Below are 23,915 nucleotides of genomic sequence, written 5' to 3'. Positions count from 1 at the left end.
CACATGAATTTTCAGTCTATAGCAATGTGTGGTTTAAAATTTGAAAAATAATGATAGTAATAATAGCAGCAAAGGTCTGTATACAAATTACTACATGCTGGGCATTTTTCAAATGCTTTTTGTATATTTATGCCCAATAGGCCTGTGAGTTTAGAATCAAAATTATCTCCATTATTATGAGTAAAGTAACTTCGTTTTGTTTAGTTAGTAAGTGACAGACACCAAAATTTTAGTAAGTTTGTGATGGAGGAATTACAATTGATTTGTTATTATTTTTCGTTTTTCACATTTTCTAAGATTTTGTTACTGAATATTTAATACTGAAACACTTGTTTGATACATCAGTCTAAAGTATGAGGGGGAGGCCAGGGTTAGAAATAAAAATCTGTTTGTAGTTTTCAAGAAAGTAAGTGAAGTCATTTAGGTTTAAAGAGCCAAAAATGGAATTCCTGAAGAAGACACTCCAGTGAAAGAGGTAGAAGAACAGAGAGGTCAGAAGAGAAACAGCAGAAAACACTGCTAGAGGACTCAAGAGAGGGCAGAGCTTCAAGGAATAAGTTGGCGGTGGTTTCTAACATAGGTAATAGGTACAGAAAATGTCCATCACATTTGTCAAGTGTGAGATCATGACGACCTTTTGAAAAGCACTTTCTTTGGAGAAGTCAAGATAGAAACCCAATTTCAGTGGTTGGAGAATAAAAAAAAATGAAGTAGACACAAAACTAGCCTCAGACACTGACATGAGAAATCATTAGTAGAATAAAGGGAGTTCAAGGTCAAAGAATGCTTTTTTACTCAAAACATACTTCAGGAAGAAGCAAATAAAAAATACCAACAATAATAATGAGGCCTGTGCTCATTCTTATCACTTGACATTCATCACCTCATGTAGTTCTTGAAATGCTCCAGTGTTGTTATTGCCATTTTATAAATAAGAGAACTGAAATTTGGAATAGAATAAATAAATAATGTGCCTGCATTCACAAACTAGTGAGAAAGATTGAAATTTGAATCCAGTGTTGTCTGATACTAAAGTCTGTATTTTTAACTATTAATTTAGGCTGCCTTTATCTGTATTTTGGTGCATTCACATGCATAGGGGGTGGGGAACGAAGGGCATAAACTACGTGGCAGATGTCAGAAAAAAACAAAAAACAAAAACTTGGTCTTTTAACACATGGTGGTGTCTCAATCACTCAATCAATCTCTCTCTCATTCCCTTTCTGCACTCTAAAATTCCTCTTTATTTCTAAAGTAATTTAAAAGTTCTTCTTCTGATTCACACTTTAACTTTAGTCAGCTTGATGGGATCACTGTTTTAGCACAAAGATTATTTTAAAGTGAAAACATTTAAAATCTTATTTGAACTTCCCTTATCTGACTAAAGCAGAGACTACTGAAAGTGTATATGCCACTTACCCTACTCCAAGGGAGTTTCCAGCAAATTCCAGGAAGGAGGCTTTTCATTCCCTTTAGTATTAAACAAACAATAGACCCTTCCATACCTTCCTTTTGGAAGCCCTAACCCATTGTTAATCTGCCTACGCACATTCATGCACAAGCTCTCAAATGTTGGAACCTAGAGGGTAGAGGAAGTTTTTCTCCCAACAGTCCCAAGCTTTTTTTCTGAATAAAGATGGTCTCTTCCTTAAAAGGAAATCTGGAGAGAACAAGACACCTAATAATTTCACTAAGCCCTCTCTACACCCTCTGTGGAAAATGCACTCACTATTTCAGCCACTGGCTTGCCCGATCTAAGGTTTTAAGAATAAGGTGACAGGTTGTCTATTTCTAGTGAACTGAATGCTTTCTGGAGGATGTACCTTTTCTTTTGATCTTATTAGGAAGCACAGTGGGAAACGTAAAAGAAAAGATCTCCTGTTTAGAGGGCAGAAACATAACAGTAGAAAGCAGAAAGGTGCTGATATTTAAAAGCAAGAAACAAATCTGTGGGGATTTACAAAATGTAGAGAAGTCTGAACTTTTAGCTACAAAGACTATATTCTATGTTTCACAAATTAATAAGCATATAAAGAAGATTACCTGAAATGTTATTAAAATTAATAATAAGACATATAAAAATGACCTCTGTGCCACCTCTTACCAGGACTATGGATATGAATTACAGTTTTGAATTAATTATGGGGATACAAAAAAGGAATTAGATACAAAAAAGGAATTAGTAGGTTCTGATAATTTACTGGAATGTGTAAAGATGCAGAAAAAAAATTTTTTTCATTGCTATATTTGATAGGATACTTAGCCTATACCAGCCCTAACACCTCTCTGTGGGATCCTCCATTGGATGGAGCAAAAGTCACTTAAGAGTCAAAAAATAACATTGGTCCTATTTATTCTTGCATTCCTCAAGGAGATACTCTAGCTGTGTTCCCAAATGTAATACTATGTGTGTTAAAATGCATCTTAGTTCTTGGAGTTGATTACCAAAGGTCATTCTTAAAATTTGAAAGGACTAATAAAACAAAAGTGAGATATTCTTCAAACTCTTTGTTCTTGAGTGATCACTTTTTTATTCTCCTTGACTTTTAAAAAGTAAAGGACCTTGCTTTCAAATGCTAATCGGTTGCTTCTTTATTCCCCCAGAGATTTCAGACCATTCTGCTTCAAATCTTCATTTTCTTGAGTGCTTTATTGACCATGATCTTGGAGATTACATGTAGTTCAGAACAACATACAGCTTGTTATTTTTAACTGAACTGTGGAGCACACTAATGTACATAAGAATCAATGGGGAAAAATAGTTTGAATAGTCCATTTTCCCATTTCAAATTATCATGCTATTAGCAATGTTTAAAAATAAAAGAGAGATAGAAAAAAAAAAAAAAACTTAAAATCTACCCAAGAGGGGCACCTGGGTGGCTTAGTGGATTAAAGCCTCTGCCTTCAGCTCAGGTCATGATCCCAGGGTCCTGGGATCTAGCCCTGCATTGGGCTCTCTGCTCAGCAGGGAGCCTGCTTCCTCCTCTCTCCTCTCTCTGCCCGCCTCTCTGCCTTCTTGTGATCTCTGCCTGTCAAATAAATGAATGAAATCTTTTAAAAAAAAATCTACCCAAGAAAAAAATCCTTAAAAAATATAATGTTTGTTTTCTCCCGCTAACATCCATCTTCCAGAGAACCTGAAATTCCTTGCTAAAAGATTTTAAACATGCAAGAATCACAAATTCTGCGCAGTTTCCAACATGATCACCTTTTTTTTTTTTCCAGGTTAAAATAATTAGTACACAGTTTACATGGAGATGCCGTGAAACGACACCTTACAACCCAAACCTCTTTGTATTTTAACTGATCATTAAAAAACCCAAGGGGTGTATTTTGAACCAGTATGCATTTGCCTTCCTTTCCTTGACCAACTTTTCCATTTCTGGGGCCTCCATGCAGTATGGTGATTCTCTCCTTGACTGACTCCTACCTCCCTGGAGAGAGCTGAATTTTAGTAGCTGTTGTGTTCTAGAAGCTGACAGATGAGTAAGCTAGTCCCACGCTGAATGCTTTTTGGAGGTAACTCTTCTCGTTTCAGTCTACCCTAGAGTCCCATTTAGTACAATGAATAGTGATTTAATAAATGGTCCCCTATTGGTCAAAACCTGTTACTGTCTCTGTGAAAGAATCTGAATCTCACTTGAGGTCCAGCTTCCTCACTGACATCCAACTCCATGACTCTTTGAGAGGCACTGGGAAAGCACACTAGGTTTTCTCAAAATTTATTTCCTTTGTAAACAGAAACCTAATTATTCATTTTATAATGATTTATAATTAGATTTTTATATAATTTATTATATATTATATATAATTTATAATAATAAATATAATTATTCATTTAAATTCAAAACCATTTTTCCCTATTTATTGGGAAGATGTCTAAAACCTAAGCAAAGAGATCCTGTGACTTTTTCTTTTTCTTTTCTTCTTCCTTTCTTCTTATACTTTTTTTTTTTTTTTTTGCATCTGTTTACCCAAGGCTAATTTAGGTCAGCAATAAAACAGCAACATCAATGTGCTATTGAAGTTCAGAGGTGGCAGATGAATATGCATCTTCCTAATAAAAAGAGGGACCTTTTGAGAGATCAGGGCAACATTTAAGACACCAAAATAGCAAGATACATGAGACTATGCCACTTAATAGCTATATAAGTTATATACTTAAATATCTATTAATTGTTACATAATTCAAAGATAAACATATGCTTTTCTCATATCCTTTTAAGGTCTTGGTAGAATAAGATCCTCCCCCTCCCCCGCCTCAACACACACACAAAACAAAATCTTTCTCAAAAGTCTCTACATCATATGTGAGTTCTGGGACTTGATCTGCTTCCTGTCATTCTTTGCCCAGCTTTGTATAGTTTCTCTGTATGCATTTACAACTTATTACTCAGCCAAGACTTAAAATTTCTGCAAGTATTCTCCTTGACAGCTCTCTCTTTTCCAGAACATGTCCCTAAATTACCAGCCACCTCAGCCTTCCCAAACTTAGATCTCTAATTTCTAAACTCAGTAAGGCTGATAAACTCTGTTTTGGATCTATATCCCTGTTTCTCCAGTATGGAAATTCCCACCAGCCAGAAATCTGGGGTGATTATTGGGATCATTTTGTTGTCTCCAACCTCTTAACCATCAGGATTCTTTTTTACCTACTAACCAATATTTGAAAGTTTTTGTTTTTTTTTTCCATTCATCGCTCTGTTTTCTAGTTGTTTATTACAGAGACTTAGTCTAGTAATCCTTACTCCTTCATGGGTGGCTAGGGAGTCAGACAAATATAAATTCAACACTTATTTTTATCAGTGCTTATTTTTGCCAACTTGAAGAAGTTATTTAATTAGTTCTAAGTCTCAGTCATATCACGAAAATGCAAATAAGAAACTTAAGGGCTCCATGAAGACAGATTTTAAAATACCAAGAATAAGATTTATTAGTACGTGTGCTCTCAGTGTTAGCTGGTAACATTATCTATAAGCTTTAATGATTATTAATTCATTAATAGAATCCTTTGTAACTCCAAAGAGAAAAATCTATATCAGAGACATGTCTCTGTTTTTTATTCTTTTTATTTTTATTCATTTTTTATTTTTATACTCATGTTCATTTCTGAGGAACTGTATATAGGACTGGTTTAGTGTTGTAACTGTACTAAAATGATTGCACTGGCGAAAGCTGAAAACTTCAAGGTCACTTTAACATTTACTTTCTTTCAGATGCAGTGGAATAATGCAATTTGGAAAGTAAAGTATAACACAGTTCATATAATTTTGGTTAGAATACTGCAGAAGTAATGGAAGTTAATATAGACCCACGGTGCCTACATCTTTGAATTTGCAAATGCTCTGTCAATTTCTTTCTAAACATCTAGAGACAAATAGTAAATCTATTTTTCATAAGTTAAGTTATATGACACATCTCTGAAATATTTATTCATTGTTTAATCCAAGAATTCAGGTTTCAGCTTCCAAAAAGAAAAATGTCAGATCATGCATGGTTACCTCAGTGCAATAGTGATACTCACACAAGTCTGCATGACAACTATCAACTTAAGAATTGGTGTGATGAGAAAGAATAAGACATTGTCAAGCCATTGTCATGTATCAATTCTCGTGATGATTTCATTCAGTAAGCATTGAAGTGAACAAGTATTCCAGTGTTGCTATAAATTACATCATTTGTATAGGCCATCATTTGTATCTAATTCTCAAGGTCTGTTTATAAAAATAACCCTTTTCCCTTTTCTCTCACATAAGATGGGTACAATCAACAGAGAAGACAACAAAATATGTATACAATACTGAACTACGTTTACTGATTACAGTGTTTCCACAACAAAAATGAGAACTATTTTATCTAAACTTGAGGCTGGATCAGAGTTGTAATGATGATATCTTCAACTTGTGGATGGATATTATTGAAATTGTATCATGTTAACCTCACTTTCAAAAACAAATTTTTAATTGACTTGTCTCCAAAGGGGCTCTTAAAAAAAGAATACCTTACACACAGGCTGCTGGAATTTTCTGCATTTCAAGTACATTTATTTCAGGTAATACTCCTATTTAATTATAGGACACTTTAAATTCTTGATGTCTGCATACTTTTGCATATACTCTTTACGTTGTTGAATATCTCTTCCCTTTTATCTGTGCCTTGATAATCCTTGCTCATCTTTCAAAACCACGTTGCATCATCCTTTAAGCCTTTCCCACTGCCCTACCCATGAGTTAGATGTCTCTTTTATGTGTTCTCCTAACACCCTATGCATAAAGAGAATACACACACACACACACACACACTTCCTATGTACCAGGCGGTTACAAGTCCTTTGTTCTTTGTATGCATTAAATCCTTTAATTTCCATTGTGGCTCCGTGTGGTAGATGGTATTATTATTTCCATTTTACAGATGAAGACAGAAACAGAGAGAGTTGGAGAACTGGGAATTTCAATATAATCCAGTTCCACACTGTTCTTCTTTCTTCTTTCTTTTTTCGTTTTTAATAACTTCACTGAAATATAAGTCACATACCATATAATTCACTCATTCGACATGTTCACAGTCACTGGCCTCAGTGTATTCACAGACAGGCTACCACCACTGCAGTCAGTTTTAGAACTTGATTCCGCAAAGAAATCCAGTTCCCATTAGCCATCACTTCCCAACCCCCTACTTTTCTCCAGCCTTAAGTAGTCACTACTCTACTTCTATGCCTATATATTTGCCTATTCTTGACATGTCACATGAATCGAATCACATGATATATTATCTATTGTAACTGACATCTTTCATTTAGCATCAAGTTTTCAAGTTTGATCCATGTACAATGTTATCAGTGCTTCATTTGACTTTATGGCAAAATAATATTCTATTTTACCAGTATACTGCCTTTTCTTTCTTTTTTTTTTATACTGCCTTTTCTTCATTCATCAGTTGATGGACATTTGGGTTATTTCAATTTTTTTTTGTTATTATCAAAAAAGCTATGAATATTTGTGTACAAGTTTTTGTGTAGACATACGTTTTCATTTCTCCTTGGAATATATAAGTATTATCTAAGTACTTAGATCAGATATATATATCTGATATATCTAAGTATCAGAATTTCTGATTTCTGAGTCATATAGTAACCCTGTGTTTAACCATTTGAGAAATTGCCAAGCTGTTTTCTGAAGCAACTACATTATTTTACATTCCCACCTGCAGTTTATGAGGATTCCGATTTCTCCACAACTTTGTCAAGAGTCACCATTATCTGTCCTTTTGATTTATAACCATCCTAGAAGGTGCAAAGTGGTAGTTCATTATAGGTTTGATTTGCATTTCCATTATGACAAATAATTTTGGTAATCTTTTCATGTGCTTATTGACCATTTATATCCCTTCTTTGAAAAACTATCTGTTGGGATCTTTGTCCATTTTTAATTGGTTTATTTTTCTTCTTCATATTCAGTTATTCCAACTTTATTATTTATATATACTAAAAACAAGTCCCTTAACAGAAATATGATTTGCAAATATTTTCTACCAAGCCATGGGTTGACTTTTCACTTCTTTTGATTCTGTCCTTTGAGGCATAATGTTTTTAATTTTGATGAAATCCAATGTTCTAATTTTTTTATTATTTGTGCCTTGAGTGTCACATTTAAGAATCTTTGCCAAAATAATGTTACAAAGTTTACATCGATGCTTCTTCTAAATGTTTTATAGATTTAACTTTTACATTTAAGTCTATGATCCATTTGGAGGTTTTTTTTTTTGTTTGTTTGTTTGTTTTTAAGTAGGCTCTACAACTAGCGTGGAGCCCAGTGTGGGGCTTGAACTCACATCCCTGAGATCAAGACCTGAGTTGAGATCAAGAGCTGGACACTTAACCCTGACTGTGCCATTGAGGCAACCCTGCAGTTAATTTCTACATATGGCTTAAAGTAGGGGTCTGAATTCATTCTTTTGCATGTGGGTACCTAGTTGTGTCTGCATGATTTTAGAAAAGACTATTCTTTCCCCAGTGAATGGTCTTGACACACTTCTTTAAAATCAATTAATTTTGGCTTAATTCTGGTCTCTCAGTTCTATTCCACTGATCTGAATGTCTGTCTTTAACCAATATGATGCTATCTTGATTACTGTAGCTTTTTAGTAAGCTATGAAATTGAGAGGTGTGAGTCTTCCAACTTTGTTCTTTTTCAAGACTTTTTGTTGTTGCCTCCCCTCACCCCCGTACTGGTTCTATGACATTTCCACACAAATTTTAGAATCAGCTGGTTAATTATGGCAAAAAAAAGCTAGAATTTTGATAGGAATTTCACTGAATCTGTAGATCCATTTGGAGAATATTCCCATCGTTTTTTTCTTTTTTTGAAAATATTCCCATCATAATAAATATTGAGTCTTTCAATCCATAACCACGAAATATCTCTCCATTTATTTAGGACTTTTTAATTTCTTTCAACTATGTTCCATAGCATTCAGTGTATAAAAATCACAGTTCTTTTGTTAAGTTTATTTTTAATTATTTTATTTTTTGATATATTTAAATGGAAATATTTTTTAATTTCTTTTTTAGATTTTTCATTGTTATATAAAAAAATAAAAATTTTTTTGTATACTGACCTCATAACCTGCAAAATCATTGAACCCATTTATTAACTCTAACAGCATGTGTGTATATGTATGTATACATGCTTTCGGGTTTTCTGTATGTAGATCATTGAGTTTTTTATAGATGTTTTTCTCAAGTTGAAGAAATGCCCTTCTATTACAAGATTGTTGAGTGTTTATCATAAAATAGTGTTTGATTCTATTAAATTCTTTTTCTGCATCTGTTGAGATGATCATGTGATTTCATTCCTTTTTTATTAATATGGTATAGGACATTGATTTTCATATATTGAACCAAACTTATATTCCTAGGATAAATTCCACTTGCTCATGGTGAATTATCCTCTTCATATGCTCCTATATTCAGTTTGTTAGCATTTTGTTGAGGATGTTTGTGTCCATATAGGTATTGGGTCATAGTCATTGTAGTCATTACACTCCATGAATTACTGGCTGATTGCTTTATTGTTTTTAGGAAAGCCCTGGATAAAAAATTGTTCATCTGTCTGAACAAAATAAATTATGGTAGGTGTTACTTCAGAGGCCAGCCTTTAAAATTCTTTTTGATCCCAGGAAGACTATTTCTGACCATCTCTTTCCCTGGTTTTCACTGCTGAACTAGTAGGCTTATGATTTCTTTAGCTTGTTGCTCTAACTTTAGAGGAGCCTTTGACATAACTTCCCTATACTATTTCAAATAATTGGAGAATGCCTATGTGCTCTCTTTTCTTATGGACTGTATCTTCCCTGAGCAAAGTTTCAAATAGTGAGTACTAGTCTGGGTGCAGCCTCCAGTCTTCTCCACTCACGTTTGTTGGCTTGGAACCTTTGGAACAAGCTGGAGCAATCAAGGCCCCAGTATTCCAGGCCTGCCACACCTGGAGTAGAAACTGCATTCTGTGGGTGGGAGCTGAATGGAGAAAGGGAGCCCCCAAACTTTAGCCTCTCTCACCTGGAATTTAGCCTCTTCAGATCAGAGGTGGGAGGTACAAGAAATGCTAGCTGCCGTTTCCTCCAGATGAAATAACTCTTGATTGGAAACTTGGGTGTGAGGGAGTCCTGTCTTCTTGGAAAAACCTGCTTGGAGTGGAACTTCCATCAAGCTGAGTTGGGGAGGAGTTGAGGTGGAAAGGGAAGGATTAGGAGGTAGTTCAGATGCCACAGACTTTTGTAGTTCTGACTGAGTTTTAGATTTTCTTGAGTGTTACTTCATTTTCTGTATGCCCTTAGAAAAATTTCCAGACTTTAAATGGCTTTATCTATTTATTTACTTACTTAATTTTTTGGTTGTTTTGCTGGGAAGTAGGTCCATGAACTCCCCACTCTGCCAGTCTGGAGATGGAACTCCTCTAGGGACTGTTTTTCACAGGGCTATGCTGTATACTTCCAATGCAGTATTTATGACATAGTACTTGTATTCTATTGCAACTTCCCATTTATTTTATGTAACATCAATTGGAGACTTTGCCAGCCAAAGCTGCCATTTTTGTCTGAAGCCCTGAACCAAACTATATTATTTATTAATTCTTCCAAAGGAGCCCTCTTCAGACATTGCTGTGGAAGCTACCAGACTTAGCACCTCCTGACTGTGAGTACCTGTCCAGCGGAGCCTCCTGTCAAGCTTATTCTCACTGTGCCTAACTTTGTCTCTAGTCTCAGGAGGCTGAGAGGCCAAGACTTCATGAAAGCTTAAACTTCTGTGGAGGTTCAAAATTCTGAAGGTTTTCAAGTAGCAAAAACTGTGACTATGTCAGTAGCAAAAAAAATGAGGACTATGAATTTCTGGGCTATTACTGAAGCATTTTCTTAGTTATTTATTAATATATAATCTACTTAGAGCTAGCCTGGAATCAAACACAATTCTTCTGAGACAATCTAATTGGATACACAGACTTTCAGAAATTTTTTAAGTTTATAATTAGGGGCTTTTTTTTTTTTTTTTATCCTCGGGTATTTTTTTGTTATTGCTCCTCATTTTTCCTCTCTAAAACACCAGCTTCACTAGCAATAAGAGTTGTGGTGGCTCTCATTAGCAGATTTTCAAATTAAGGTAATAGTAACTAGGCCTAAAAGTCATGAGTCTACAATTCATGCGTCTTTGTCTGCCTTATGTCCTATAAATAATTTCCCACAAAAATCTGAATATTGGTGACAATGATGAATTATACTTTTGTGATCAGTCATGCTCATTTTTTCTTTTCTTCAATTTGCATATCACGTTCTACTGCAGGGACAATACATCTTATATTTAAAGACGCTGTGTACTTTGCTAACTGCTTTCACATAGTTTAACATATTTACCCATAAAAACCCATTTGATCACATTAAAGGTCAGTATCATTATTTCCCTTTTACAGACAGAAAAACTAAGGTTCAAAAATAGTTCTTTTGTTTCCATAAGTTCAATGATCTATTAAGTGGAAAAGCTGGAACTTGAACGGACCTCCTTTGATTGGTAAGTCCAGAACTCTCTGCAGTACATGCCAATGCTTTGCATGTATTTCAGGAGAGAAGATTAGGTGGAGAAAAGGTATGAAATAGGCTAAAGTGCTTCCAGTAAGAAAATTAATCACGTTATTTACTGCTTAGTTATAATGTATCTCCAGAAGAAATAAATGTGTTCCTCAATCTTATACTGACATAAATCAATTACTATTTCTAAACTTTATACCTTCTTGTATATTATAAAAATTGAGATTTTGTTAGTTACATATTAGCCATGATGCCCCTTAACATTAAAAAAATCCAAGTTTTATTTATTCGTATTTAATATAAGAAGATTGAATAAATTTTCAAAGAGGCACAATCCAAGAGAAAAAAAAGAGGTAAGTTTTTCTTTTCTTCTATTTGGATTGCTCTTTCAATAGAAGATTATGAACTGTGCAGTCATACCATATTTTGCTTTTTTTTTCTCTTATCCATTTTCCTGATTTTGTCTAATCCTATACTTTCCACAGACTGGGAAAATGAATTATGAAATATCAATGAATTAGAAATGAAAACATTGTGGGAAAAGGGCTAATGATGACTGTCTCCAAGATCCAGACTCTTATATGATTCAATATTATTTCTAACTTCTTGTCATATATGATCTTGCTATTTAATAATGAGAGTGATCCTTGATGTTTTGAGTTAAAGATTTTTACTTCTTTACCTTAAAGGCATAGAGTTATCTGAACACAGTGTAAGTGGTTTAAGTCATTTCCTCATGTCAATTCTGTCAAAAGATTTAATAGCTTTGAGTCTTTTGCTTTTTGAAAAAATTCTTTATGTTCTTTGTACTTTTAATACTGAGTCTAAATGTAGAATTTTAAGTGTCTGATCAAACCTATAGAGTTTATGGGCCAACAGTTGGTCAAATAGTATATAGATTATATGATTATATTCCTACTGATTTTGGACTTTAATAGTCTAATAATCTAACATGGGTTTTATTTATGTGTAAGTTATCTTGTTGCCCACATCCTGTCTCCATCTTCCACCCTTCAAGTTATTTCTGCAAGACAGCTAGGACATATATAATAGTCCTTCACATTTTGAGTGCTATACCTCAGGTAGTTCTGTCAGAGAAGCATTTCCTTATATCCCCAGTTTACCTAATCATTATTGTCTCTTTTTAGATGTTGTCAATATTCCCAGTAGATGTCATGGTCTATGTGATGATCATGCTATTATGTTACCTCTGCATCCCTAGCACCTAGCACAATGTATGGGACAGAGAGGATGCTGAATCAATAATGTTGGGTTAATATAATAAGAAATGGTTGGAAAGGCTAAGGAGACACATTTGGAACACTGAATGGCGTGAGCAGTAGGACATGGCTATCTGAGGAGACAGAGAGGTAGCAGATATCTACTCCTGCCTTCCTCACTAAGGTGTGCAGAGGGAGGGAAGGAATAAACAGCAAGGAATAAATAGCAAGGGAAAAGGAATAAATGGCAAGAAGTCTACAAAAACTGAATGCTGTGTTTTTTCAGCCATTTAGGCTTTGACTGCGGAGAGTAACAGACCCAGCCAAGGTGATTTCACAGCTCTGGGAAATTTGAGAAACCCAGGTGTTCTTCAGAAGGGAACAGTGAAAAGCAGGGAGCTTGGTGACTTGTTCAAGATGTAAATAAAACAGATAAAGGAGTCTCCAGCATGCCAACAAATTTGTCTGATTCAGCAAGGTGTAATAAAGGGAAAAAGATTCAGGGATAAAATCCCATGCTGGAAATGAATACCTGTCACTGCAGGCTATCCTTTGCCATCTGTCTTGGAAATCTGGACTTGGTGAATGGAAACCAAAGAATGAGGAATCTTAAGACCACCAATTTATAGTGTGGCCTATTCACATAGTCTTGTGTCCAGCCTGTTCTTTTTTTTTGTAATTACATACAGAGGTGTGTTTTTTTATTTCCTTTTTCCTTCCTCTTTTCCTTTTTCTTTCCTTTGCTTCTACTCCTCCCTCCCCTGCCCCACCAGACACACCCCTTCTGACTATCTGAATATTTTGATTTGTTCATTCAACAAATACTTACTGATTGCTTTTATAATCCAGACATTATAAGTGAAACCAACTTTGTGTCTTATTGTTATAGTTTAGAAGGAGAATATAATATTAATAAAATTATTACAAAAAAAATAAGTTACAAAGCGTTCTAAATGAAAGAACATAATGAAATAAGGAATTAAATTGTCCTGTAAAGCCATGAAGTCAGTCCTAGATGTCATTGCTGAGATTAGATCATAAAGAGTGTGATGTCTGTCCTCTATTTCTCTCTATGTATTTGTCTTAACTTTATCATTCTTTTTCAGCCTTTACAAAATGTATTTAATTCTGAGTCCTTCACACATAGGTTCTATTTTCTGATAGCTTAATAATTTTGATAAAATGGTTTATGTAGAGCTCCTGGAAAGCAAGGACTATATCTTATTTATTTTTGCCTTTCTGGAATTTAGGATAATGCCTCAAGCTTATAATATATGCTCAATAAATAGTTGAGTCAAGGCTAATGGTTTAGGTCATTTTACCTTTCTCTGATCTCAGATAACATTTCATTCACAGTGAAATAAGGTCTGCTGAAAATTAAATTCCAAGAAGTGAGACTAATAGTAAGGAAATATTTTAGGAAAAGGAAATTACAATTTATTTATTTATTTATTTGAGAGAGAGAGAGAGAGAAAGAGAGAGAGATATCAAGACAGTGAGGGATGCAACACAAGCCAGGGGAGAGGAAGAGGAAGAAGCAGGCTTCCTGCTGAGCAGGGAGCCTGATGCAAGGCTCCATACCTGGGATCATGACCTGAGTAGAAGGCAGACACTTAAGGACTGAGCCACCCAGGCAACCCACAGCTACCTGCCATACCTTTCTTATGGTGAGCTGCTTGGGGAAACTTACCTTCTCTCAACACATAGTTTGGACTTTGCTTTATGTGGTATTGGTTTAAGATAAGCTGCCTTTGTTTATTTTCTGCTTTTATCTTTCTATGATTCTAATGATAGTTTTAGTTTAGATAGTAATTTTTAAATTGCTATTACAGTCCTTTCTTTAAAGAATTGGCTTCATTTTCTAATGTTATTTCTTTTCTTTTGGAAGTATTCCTTAAAATAGTCTCTCTCTTTATGATGGCTTCTTGCCCAGATTTGTTGAATTCAGCTTTCCAGGAATATCCATTAACTTAATTAATTTTATAAAAATACCCTCCATATATTATTTAATCTAAAATACTTTCAATTATAAAATGCACAATTGTTTTTTCTATCACTAAGATAAAATATGCTGCCAAATACAATTATAAGGAACCATTAATTAACTGAATAATGTATCTTGATTTCAGATAATAAAATGTTAAAAATTGTATGGTTTCAAATTTATAAAATACAGAAATATCACTCTCATAGCTTTAGCATAAATTTCCAATCATACATTTATACAAAGTTTTAAAATTATTTCTATGGTAATGGCAAAAGAAATAGTGTGTTGCACACTTACTATAGGATAATGGTATTGCATCTTTTTCAAAAATATTCTGAGAGCTTTAGAAGATGCCTTCTGGAATGCAACTCCCAAAAGTCAGTTTCTTTGTTTTGTATGTACCCCAAGCACCTAAAAGAAGGCATTCAATAAATATTTCTCAAATGAATTTGAGTAAATTCATGTTTCATTACAGATGCCATGTGTCTGTTTTTAAGAATTATTAATCAGTGAGTTCCTTCTAAATGCCAGTTTATATTTTCAGAGATCTTGTACAGCATAGCTTCCTTCTCAAGCCTTACTTTGCACTTGTTGCCAACTTCTTTCCGTTATATTTTAGTGAGTATTATAATGATATTTACAACTCAGTCATGTTTGCAACAACTTTTTGTGACTTACCATGAAAATAACTGAATGACATAATGAGTTATTTATGGCTATCCATAGTTCCACTACTTTAGAAGTTAAAAGGAAAAAACAAATCTTAGTAAATGTCTTGTACTAATACACTTGGTACCAGGAAAAGGAGAGCTTAGTGGGCCAATATAAACATAAATTGTAGAAAAAGGACTAAGTTTGCTGGGTCTGAATTTTATTCTCATTCCATCACATTTACGTAGTTTTGGAGATGGCAGAGTATAAAGTTATCCATATGTGATGCTATTTAGAAAAATGCTTCTAAGTTATCAATCCCATAAATCTGAAACCTTCCCATCTCAATAATTATATTTAATTTAAGCCTAACATGAGTTCATTCAGATTCTTAAGGGAGATATCAGCGGGGCTAAGAATGCAGCCTCTGGAGCCCTAATCTCTGGGCTTGAAACTTATCTCTAGCTCTTACTAGCTATACGGTCATAGGACTTTAGTTTGCATTTTTGTGCCCTATTTTCAACCTTCTAATGTCATTGATCCATCTCTCATAGGGCTTTTATAAGGACTAAATAACACATATAAAGTTTTTAACAGGTTCTTTCAAATAGTAGATGCTAATGTTGGTTCTCCCCTATTTCCCCTCTGGATCCACTCTGCCCTTCACTGCCCTGCTTTGTGTCCCGGCAGCCTGGCTGACCTTCACAGTCTTCCTCACTTGGGCTCCCTTGCTCCCTGACTTCTGGTTAGGTTTTCACCTGGAGACAGTGAAGGGATGGAAAGACAGAAGAAGGAAAATTGATGTAACCCCTCTCCCCACTTCCTCACTGCTTGGTTGTGGTTTGACAGTGACTTTCTCCATCCTCTTTCTGTATGGAAAGTCATAGCTACTATTGAATGGCCTGCCACGGTTCTAGCTATTGCCAAATCTTAGTACTACCACCTCGCCATGCCCCATCAGATTTCAGGGTAGTCAAGACTTGCTGTGCAGCTAGGCCTGTGCACCTAGCCTATGTAGCTAGGTGCATCAACATCCCTTGTTGAATCCTTTAACCCTATTTATATCCTTGTTAATGGATATATTAACTTTTATTTGTATTGGTCAAATACCTTTTTTTAAAATTTCTTCATTCTTTATTATCAAATGATCAAGATTAGCAGTTCAAAAGTGAAGATATTTACTTACTACCAATAAAATCATTATAACTCTTCCTTTTTTTAATAACTTTTAATAGTCATTTTATTATTTTTAATTTTATTTTATTACTTTTATTTTATTTTATTTTATTATTTTTTTAAAAATTTCTTTTCAGCGTAACAGTATTCATTGTTTTTGCACCACACCCAGAGCTCCATGCAATACATGTCCTCCCTAATACCCACCACCTTGTTCCCCCAACCTCCCACCCCCTGCCCCTTCAAGACCCTCAGGTTGTTTTTCAGAGTCCATAGTCTCTCATGGCTCATCTCCCCTTCCAATTTCCCCCAATTCCCTTCTCCTCTCCATCTCCCTAGGTCCTCCATGCTATTTGTTATGCTCCACAAATAAGTGAAACCATATGATAATGGACTCTCTCTGCTTGACTTATTTCACTCAGCATAATCTCTTCCAGTCCTGTCCATGTTGCTACAAAAGTTGGGTATTCATCCTTTCTGATAGAGGCATAACTCTCTTTAGTTAAGCATTTGTGTATACCATTTATTTCCAACAGGATAATAAGTGGTATGGAGCTGAATTATTTGGTTTAAAATAAGTATCAGAGTATTTCTTTCAAGTCAATGAAATATCATTAACGGTGATAAGAATGGGGGTTTCAAAGCTTGGGTAGAGAAAATCAATTTTATTAACCTGTGTGTCATTATAGCATAAATGTCCTCAGCACTAAAGGAGGTATGTGTACAACTGGGACTAGATTGCAGTTAGGATGGAATAAAGATTGAGGGACCTCCCCTCAGGGGCTTTACACATGAAACCTCCTTTTCCTTCTCCTTTCTTGATAGTGTTGGAGGCAAGTTCATGGAATACAAGAAAGTGGTGTTTATGTGGCCAAATCAATCAGTATAAACCAAATCTAAGTTCTGGGATTTAGTAGGCATCAAGATTTTGGAGTTGCTGGGTGGATTGAGGGGAGAGTCATTAGCATTCTTAGCAGAAGCCTGCAAAGCCACGTAAGTAAGAGCTAGACCTGGAAGAGTGATTGTGGGAAATAAATAAGGTCATGGTTGGTTCCATGCAAACAGAATTACGAGAGGAAACAGTAAGCCTATAAAATAATTGAGTATAATGGCTACATATTGCGGGAGTGTAATAAGTGTAAGGATCTTTTACACACTGATAAATCCACATTGCCTCACAGAAGACCTGGAAAAACATTGTTTGCATGTCTCCACTAACTAACATGTCTGGGATCTGTGCAGGGCTGAGCTTACAGGACATGGAGGCCCTTATGAGTCATGAAGGTGAGACTGAGGCATGAATGCATTACCATTGTATGAAGCAATACATGCATTGCAATTTCATGCATGACAATAATTTTGTTCAGTCTGGACATAAACTTACAATAATTTTCCATATGAAGTTTTCCTGATAAAATTCACTGTCATCTTATTCAGAGTTAAGAATTTTTAACCCTCAAGCCAAATAAAGTCCTATAGATACCTGAATTCTCATACTTATCACAGTAGGAGTAGAGAGAGTATAATATAATGTTAAGAGGGAAGAAGTTAAGAGGTCTGGAGTCAGTTTGACTTCCTGGATTTGAATCCTAACTCTCTCTATATACTAACTCAGTATATACGCCACATTTTTTTTTCCAACCAACCTCTGCATGTCCCAGTTTCCTCTTCCTCATCCTTGGACTCAGAGAAGTACTTATTTCTTAGAAATACTGTAAGGATTAAACAAAACAATATAGGCTAATAACTTCATAATATACTTGGTATATAGTAAGTACCTAACAGTTCTTGCCTGGTTTTCTTTTTGTATGTGCATCTCCCAACAAGATTCTTTGTGTACCCTGAGGTATGAATATACATATAAGGTGAAATACATATACCTACATAATAATATGTAATGTATTAGGTACATGTATTATTCATTTTATATCCATTACTAAGTCTATCAGACAGTAAAGTATTAAATAAATATTTGCTTAGTGACTAAATGAGGTTAGCTAGCCTTAGAAATCTGAATCTCAAAGATAAAAACAATGTAGATATATTGTCTTTCTTGAAGTTTTCTCCTGACATTCTATGTTAATCACTAGAAAAGAGACTATTAATAGTTCACTGCACTTTAAATGTCTGTCTTTTTTTTTTTTTTTTTTTTTTTTTTTAAATAATAGCACATCGATGCCATTGCATACCCACAACCTTGGGTGCATTCAGAATCACCATCACATTCAAGTTGCCAAGTATTCATAATATTTGCCAAAAAAGTAAAAATCTTATCAAAATAATAGCTAAGAATAAATCATAGGCACCAAAAAAGGGGGATAGACTACTCATTTGAATACGCTCTTACAGAGAATAATACAGATCTTTTTTTTTTTAAGATTTTATTTTTATTTATTTGAGAGAGAGACAGTGAAAGAGAGCATGAGCAAGAAGGTCAGAGGGAGAAGCAGACTCTCCTTGGAGCTGGGAGCCCCATGCGGGACTCAATCCCGGGACTCCAGGATCATGACCTGAGCCGAAGGCAGTCGTCCAACCAACTGAGCTACCCAGGCATCCCAATACAGATCTCTTTTTAAACAATGAAGTTATGTTGAGTCCACTTAATTTGTATTGAACAATGTATAAAGGGGCAGACCTTGCTGTTATAAACTTTGCTATATACTCAATAGGCAGCAATTAAAAAAAAGAGACCATGTTTCTTCCATCTACAGATTCTGCAGTTTATTGAGCCCATAGAAAAGACTTTTTCAAATTTAAATACAAGAAGGCTTTTCTAAGGAAAAATAAAGTTAACCACCATGGACATTCTGAAACTGACTATAGAGTAGCATAAGCCTAAACTCAGAAATAACAAGGGAGAATGCATATTTTCCTGCTTTATGGTATTTAGACAGTATTCATTTGAGTATTTTACTGTTTAAAATATTTTTACATGTAATTTTATATGCTTATTAAAAGGGAAAATAATAATATACAGAATGATAATAGTTGTCATTTGATTCTAAGTAAATCTAATTGTAATAAATATTTTACATGTATAATTCCATTTAATCACTAGATGATGAACTTCATAAAGACAAAATCATATCTATCCATTCCTTTATTCATCAGTGAAACCCAGTTATCAGCAATGAGCTTGAATAGAGTTGACTCTCAAGAAATATTTACTAAACAATAGTATATGATCTTTCCTTTGAAGTAGGTTCTTGCTACGTTTTAGTCTGCTAATGTTTGAGTATTACTGAGTGTACTACATTTTGTCAACTCTACCCTTGCTTGGAGTGATTAATCTTATCTATGCAGATTTTTAGTGACAAAATGCCTGAGGGAGATCTTTATCTTGTACAGCAAACTGGGCCTAAAATGTCTCAGAAAGAAAATTACAAAAACACTGTAATTAAAAGCAAAGCCTACAAAAATCTGATTCTGATCCATATAAATTGAAGGTCAGAAAATATGACCATTAAACATATCTTTGAAAGCACAGTTGGGATGTGTTAAAAGTTCTTTAAAGATAATGGCATCACCAAAAACATAAAGAAATAAAGGATAAAGTAACTTCTAGAAGCCAGAACCACACGGCTCAGATCAGACTTACCAGAACGGTCACCACACGTAGAACCACTCCACGCATGTTATTCTCTAGTTTCTTGTCAGTCAGTGACCCATTCAGCCCTGTGACAGGATTCCAGCACCCAAGCTGAAAGGTAAAATAGCTTGGTCACTTTTCCTGCCTGAAGAACACTCCAATCACCTGTGCAAAAGTCTTGCAGAAAACTGTGTGATATCTCTTGAAATAACTGGTATAGGAAAGGTCCTGCACAGGTTTTCTTTTTTAATAGCAATTGAAGCAATCAGAAATTCCATTTCCCACTCTTAAATATCATTATATGGCATACAACAGTATCCAATATGTTTCAGGAGACTCACTAAGGACATGGACTTAATAAGGAGTGATAATACACCAATAACTCAGTCCCAGTAATGCACTAATTGGAAAAATAATAGTGCATATAATTCTAGTATAATATCTGTTCTTAATATATTAATTATTGTACAAGTTAGATTCTTATAGTTTCAATGGTTTTAATTAGATATTACACTGCTTTTATTGGAAAAAACAAGATTTTTAATACAGTTAGAAGGTTTATTTTTTATTTGAGGTTTTTGTTTTTATTTGAGGGGCAAAATCATGTATGTGGCTTTGGTATTTTCAAGTATTCACAGTTCATTCAACAATATAATTTGCCTTTTTGGTCAGTGCTATCGATTTCCTTGGAATATTTTGGCAGCTGCCTTTTCCTTAAAGTCTTGCAGCGATTCACTGCTCTTTACAATCCAAATACTGGTTTAATTTTACATCCTCATGTAGTTCTCAGCTCTTGTAATATCTAAATCTGAGAGCTCACAGTTTCAAAATCACTGCCTATAAGTCACAACACATAAAAACTGGTAACTCTCAATTCAGAAATAAGGAGGGAAAAAAAGAGATATTGTGACTTGAATTAGCAGATAACTCAAAAAGCAAAGCTGCAAAGAGAATCCCATAATGCGCATCTTGGGAAGAAATGTCATGCTATTAATTCTGATACTAGATCATGAGCTCTCACTTTGAAGAACCTATTCCATTTGCATGCTTTAAAAATATAACAATCCTTTAGTCATATTTGGAGACTGCTCTGATTGACTGAATGGTTTATAGGGGCACCTGGCTATTTGTGCTGCTTCCTCCTGAAGACTGATTTATTTCCTCGCATTGCATTTTGTGTGTGGCTTCCAAAGTTGGCAACACGATGGCAAGTCTCCTTCATAAATAAAAGATTTAGGTGCTTCCTATTAAAACCCAGGCTTCTCTCTGAGTCCCCAAGAGGGGTTTAATTAAGAAACCTAAAATGTACACAATATATCTTAAGAGGAGGGATGTCACAATAAAAAGCAAAAAGCCAGCTTTTTCTGTATTAAAATAATTTGGAAAAGGCTGATAATTGTAGGTTTCAACTACAAAAACACATTAAATTCATGCAATGATATGTCATTCTTAGTTACCTAAAAAGTCTAATTAGAACTTAGATCTAATTAGCAGTTCCAAATGTGCTGAAAGTCTAATTATCAGAGATATTGTAGTCCTCTTGCCCAATTTAGAACCTTACAGAATTTCTTTCGATCTTTTGTTCTCTTCTCAGGTCAACCAAAGTCTATGCTCAATTACATTCCTTGATGTGTGCTTTTTCTAGTAACTTTTTCAAGAAGATTTTATTTTCTTAGACTAAATACTAGTGAGAAAAGTGGTTTACAACGTTAAGTGAAGGGCTGTTACACTATCCACCTTTTGCAGTTCTATTCCTTAGTTCCAAGCTTACTGAATAGCTTTTAGGACATCATGTTGTTCAAGGTAAATATGGCTAAGTTACCAAAGTAAATACAAGCATTTCTTTTTCTTTTCCTTGGTGAACCTACTGCTAGTTTGACTAAATAAATGACATCTTATTTATGCCAACTTGGCCATAGGATTTGGGTGTATTGACCAGTCAAAATGTATACTAGTGGAATAACAATAAGGCTTGCTGAGCAGTCTGTCTGAACAATGCTCTGGACAAACATTTAAAAATATATAATTTCTGGCTTCTTAATTACATCTTCCTTTAATCATAACTAAATATAGTCAGTGGTTTAAAAATTTTAAGGCACTCAAACATTTGAGATTTTGAAATAACAATAAAAACATTTGTCTTCAGACCTGGGCAATAACTTACACATTTGTATACATATATAATGTGTATATATATATATATACACATATATATACATATATATATATATAGTGTCTCTTCTCACTTAAAAAAATATTCAGCCAAGTTCTTTCTCATATATATTACAAGACATCGTTTTCTCCTCTGCCTGATGATTTTTTTCCATTTCTATTTTCTCTCTCTCTTCTCTCCTTTTGCTTGCGATTTGACTCACGTGTCTTTCGATCATAGCACTTGTAAAGTTGTTTCTTTTCATCATAACAGCAGTTGGGATTTTAGGATTGGTAACACCTTTTACTTAATTCAGTTCTTTATATGTACAAACTCTAACACTTAAAGGTAGTTGAATATTAGCTACAGACGCCAAGAGCTAGGAATTTCAGACACTGAATTTGAGTTAGAATAAAGTTTAGGAAACAGTTTATCTGGAAAACTAGAAATAAAATATATCCACTTGTCACATGTCAAAATGAGACAAATCAAAGAAATCATTCAGAAGTTAAAATAATGCTTATTTCCTATATTGAATAGAACTATTTTTTTTTTTTGCATTTTTTGGAATAATTTCTAAGTGTTAGCCATGACACTGAGCTCTTTATACCTGATCTCATTTAGACCTCAAAATAACTTTATGAGAAGGTGTTATTATTATTTTTATATTATAAACATAGAAACTAAGGGCTTATCTAAAGTCACATAACTACTAAGAGATGAAACTAGGATTTAAACTAGTGCTTTTAAAAAGTCCAGATTTGGGATGCCTGGATGGTTCAGTCTTCAGCTCAGGTCCAGGTCATGACCTCCAGGTCCTGGGATCTAGCCCCTTACTGGGTTCCTTGCTTAGCAGGGAGTCTCCTTCTCCCTCTCCTTCTGCCCCTCCCCTGCTTGAGCACTCTCTCTCTCTCTCTCTCTCTCAGGTAAATAAATACAATCTTTAAAAAAATAAAAGTTTAGATTCAGTGGTTTCAATGCAGTGCAGTTTTATAGCTTATGAATTTTTTTTATAAATATGATCTATTTAAGGCAGGTAGAGAAAATACTATTCTTATATTTTAGTCAAAAAATTAAGGCTTAGAATTGTTAACTGCTTCCTCAATATAACAGTTGGTGAATTCACATTCTGGCAATGTAACAGAAAAGGCATATCATCATTATCATCATCATTTTTATCAAAGAAATTATAACATGTACATAATGCATAGTATATGTTAATCTTCTGGGGTCTTTACTTATATTAATTAATTTACTTCTCAAAACAATGCAATGAGAAAGGCAACATTATTATCTCCATTCAGCAGAAGGGAAAACTGAAGATTGAGAGGTTGTGCTCCTTCCACGGTGTTATCTTTTATCCACTTAATCAGTCATGAGGTATTGAGTAGAATAAGGAAAGCAGCAGAAAAATGAAATGGACAAGAGATTCTCAAAAACATTTCTGGAAATCTCTATGTTGCATCACCAAATTACTAAAGATAAGTGTGGAACACATTTCATTTACCGAAAGGTCTGTTGATATTTCTCAAAATGTACACCAGAGATAAATGAGGAAATAAACAATAGCATTACATAGAGAAAATGCTGATTATTTTTCAAATTTTAAGATTCCTTAATTTCTCTTCATAGCCACTCATCTCCCTGAGGTTCCTTTCAAGTTTTTCTGTTTGATTGTAATAGCTCCTTCCAATAATAAGCAATACAAATGAATTAGGTTGACACAAATTCAAAAGTGAATTTGTATCTACAGTGGGTCATATTCCTTGCAGCGTAGAAAGATTGACACAGTGATTTAAAAAAAACAAAAACAAAAACAAAAAACAAAAACCTGGAAGAATTTCATTTAAGTTCCAGTGTGAAGCTTATCTAACAACTTCCTTGGTTTCATTGTTAGAAATTCTATTAACTTGATTTCTCTGGGTATGTGGAGAGGGTTGTTCTTGTCCGACTGTGTTTTTATTTTTGTCCCTCCCCCCCGATTTTTTTAAACAATGAGGCCAGGGACTAATAAAGATAATGCACACAGACTCTTACTTATAACACTATGTAGTCAGCTGAGCA

The 23,915-nt window shown here is 34.4% G+C and overlaps 1 protein-coding gene across 5 annotated transcripts in view; it reads right to left on the bottom strand.

The window, feature by feature from the left end:
- The window catches only part of GRID2 (glutamate ionotropic receptor delta type subunit 2), a 1,491,890-nt gene that overhangs the window by 355,175 nt on the left and 1,112,800 nt on the right, over positions 1–23,915 (bottom strand). For all 5 annotated transcript variants that reach the window (XM_032332901.1, XM_032332902.1, XM_032332903.1 and 2 more), the window contains one exon: positions 19,709–19,810. In XM_032332901.1, coding sequence (XP_032188792.1) covers positions 19,709–19,810 — 102 coding nt within the window. The remainder of the gene's footprint in view (positions 1–19,708; positions 19,811–23,915) is intronic.

This window comes from Mustela erminea, chromosome 2 (assembly GCF_009829155.1).
Source record: "Mustela erminea isolate mMusErm1 chromosome 2, mMusErm1.Pri, whole genome shotgun sequence".
Lineage (NCBI taxonomy): Eukaryota > Metazoa > Chordata > Mammalia > Carnivora > Mustelidae > Mustela > Mustela erminea.
The sequence above is the reverse complement of the archived record's forward strand: the minus strand, read 5'-3'. Positions and strand labels throughout refer to the sequence as shown.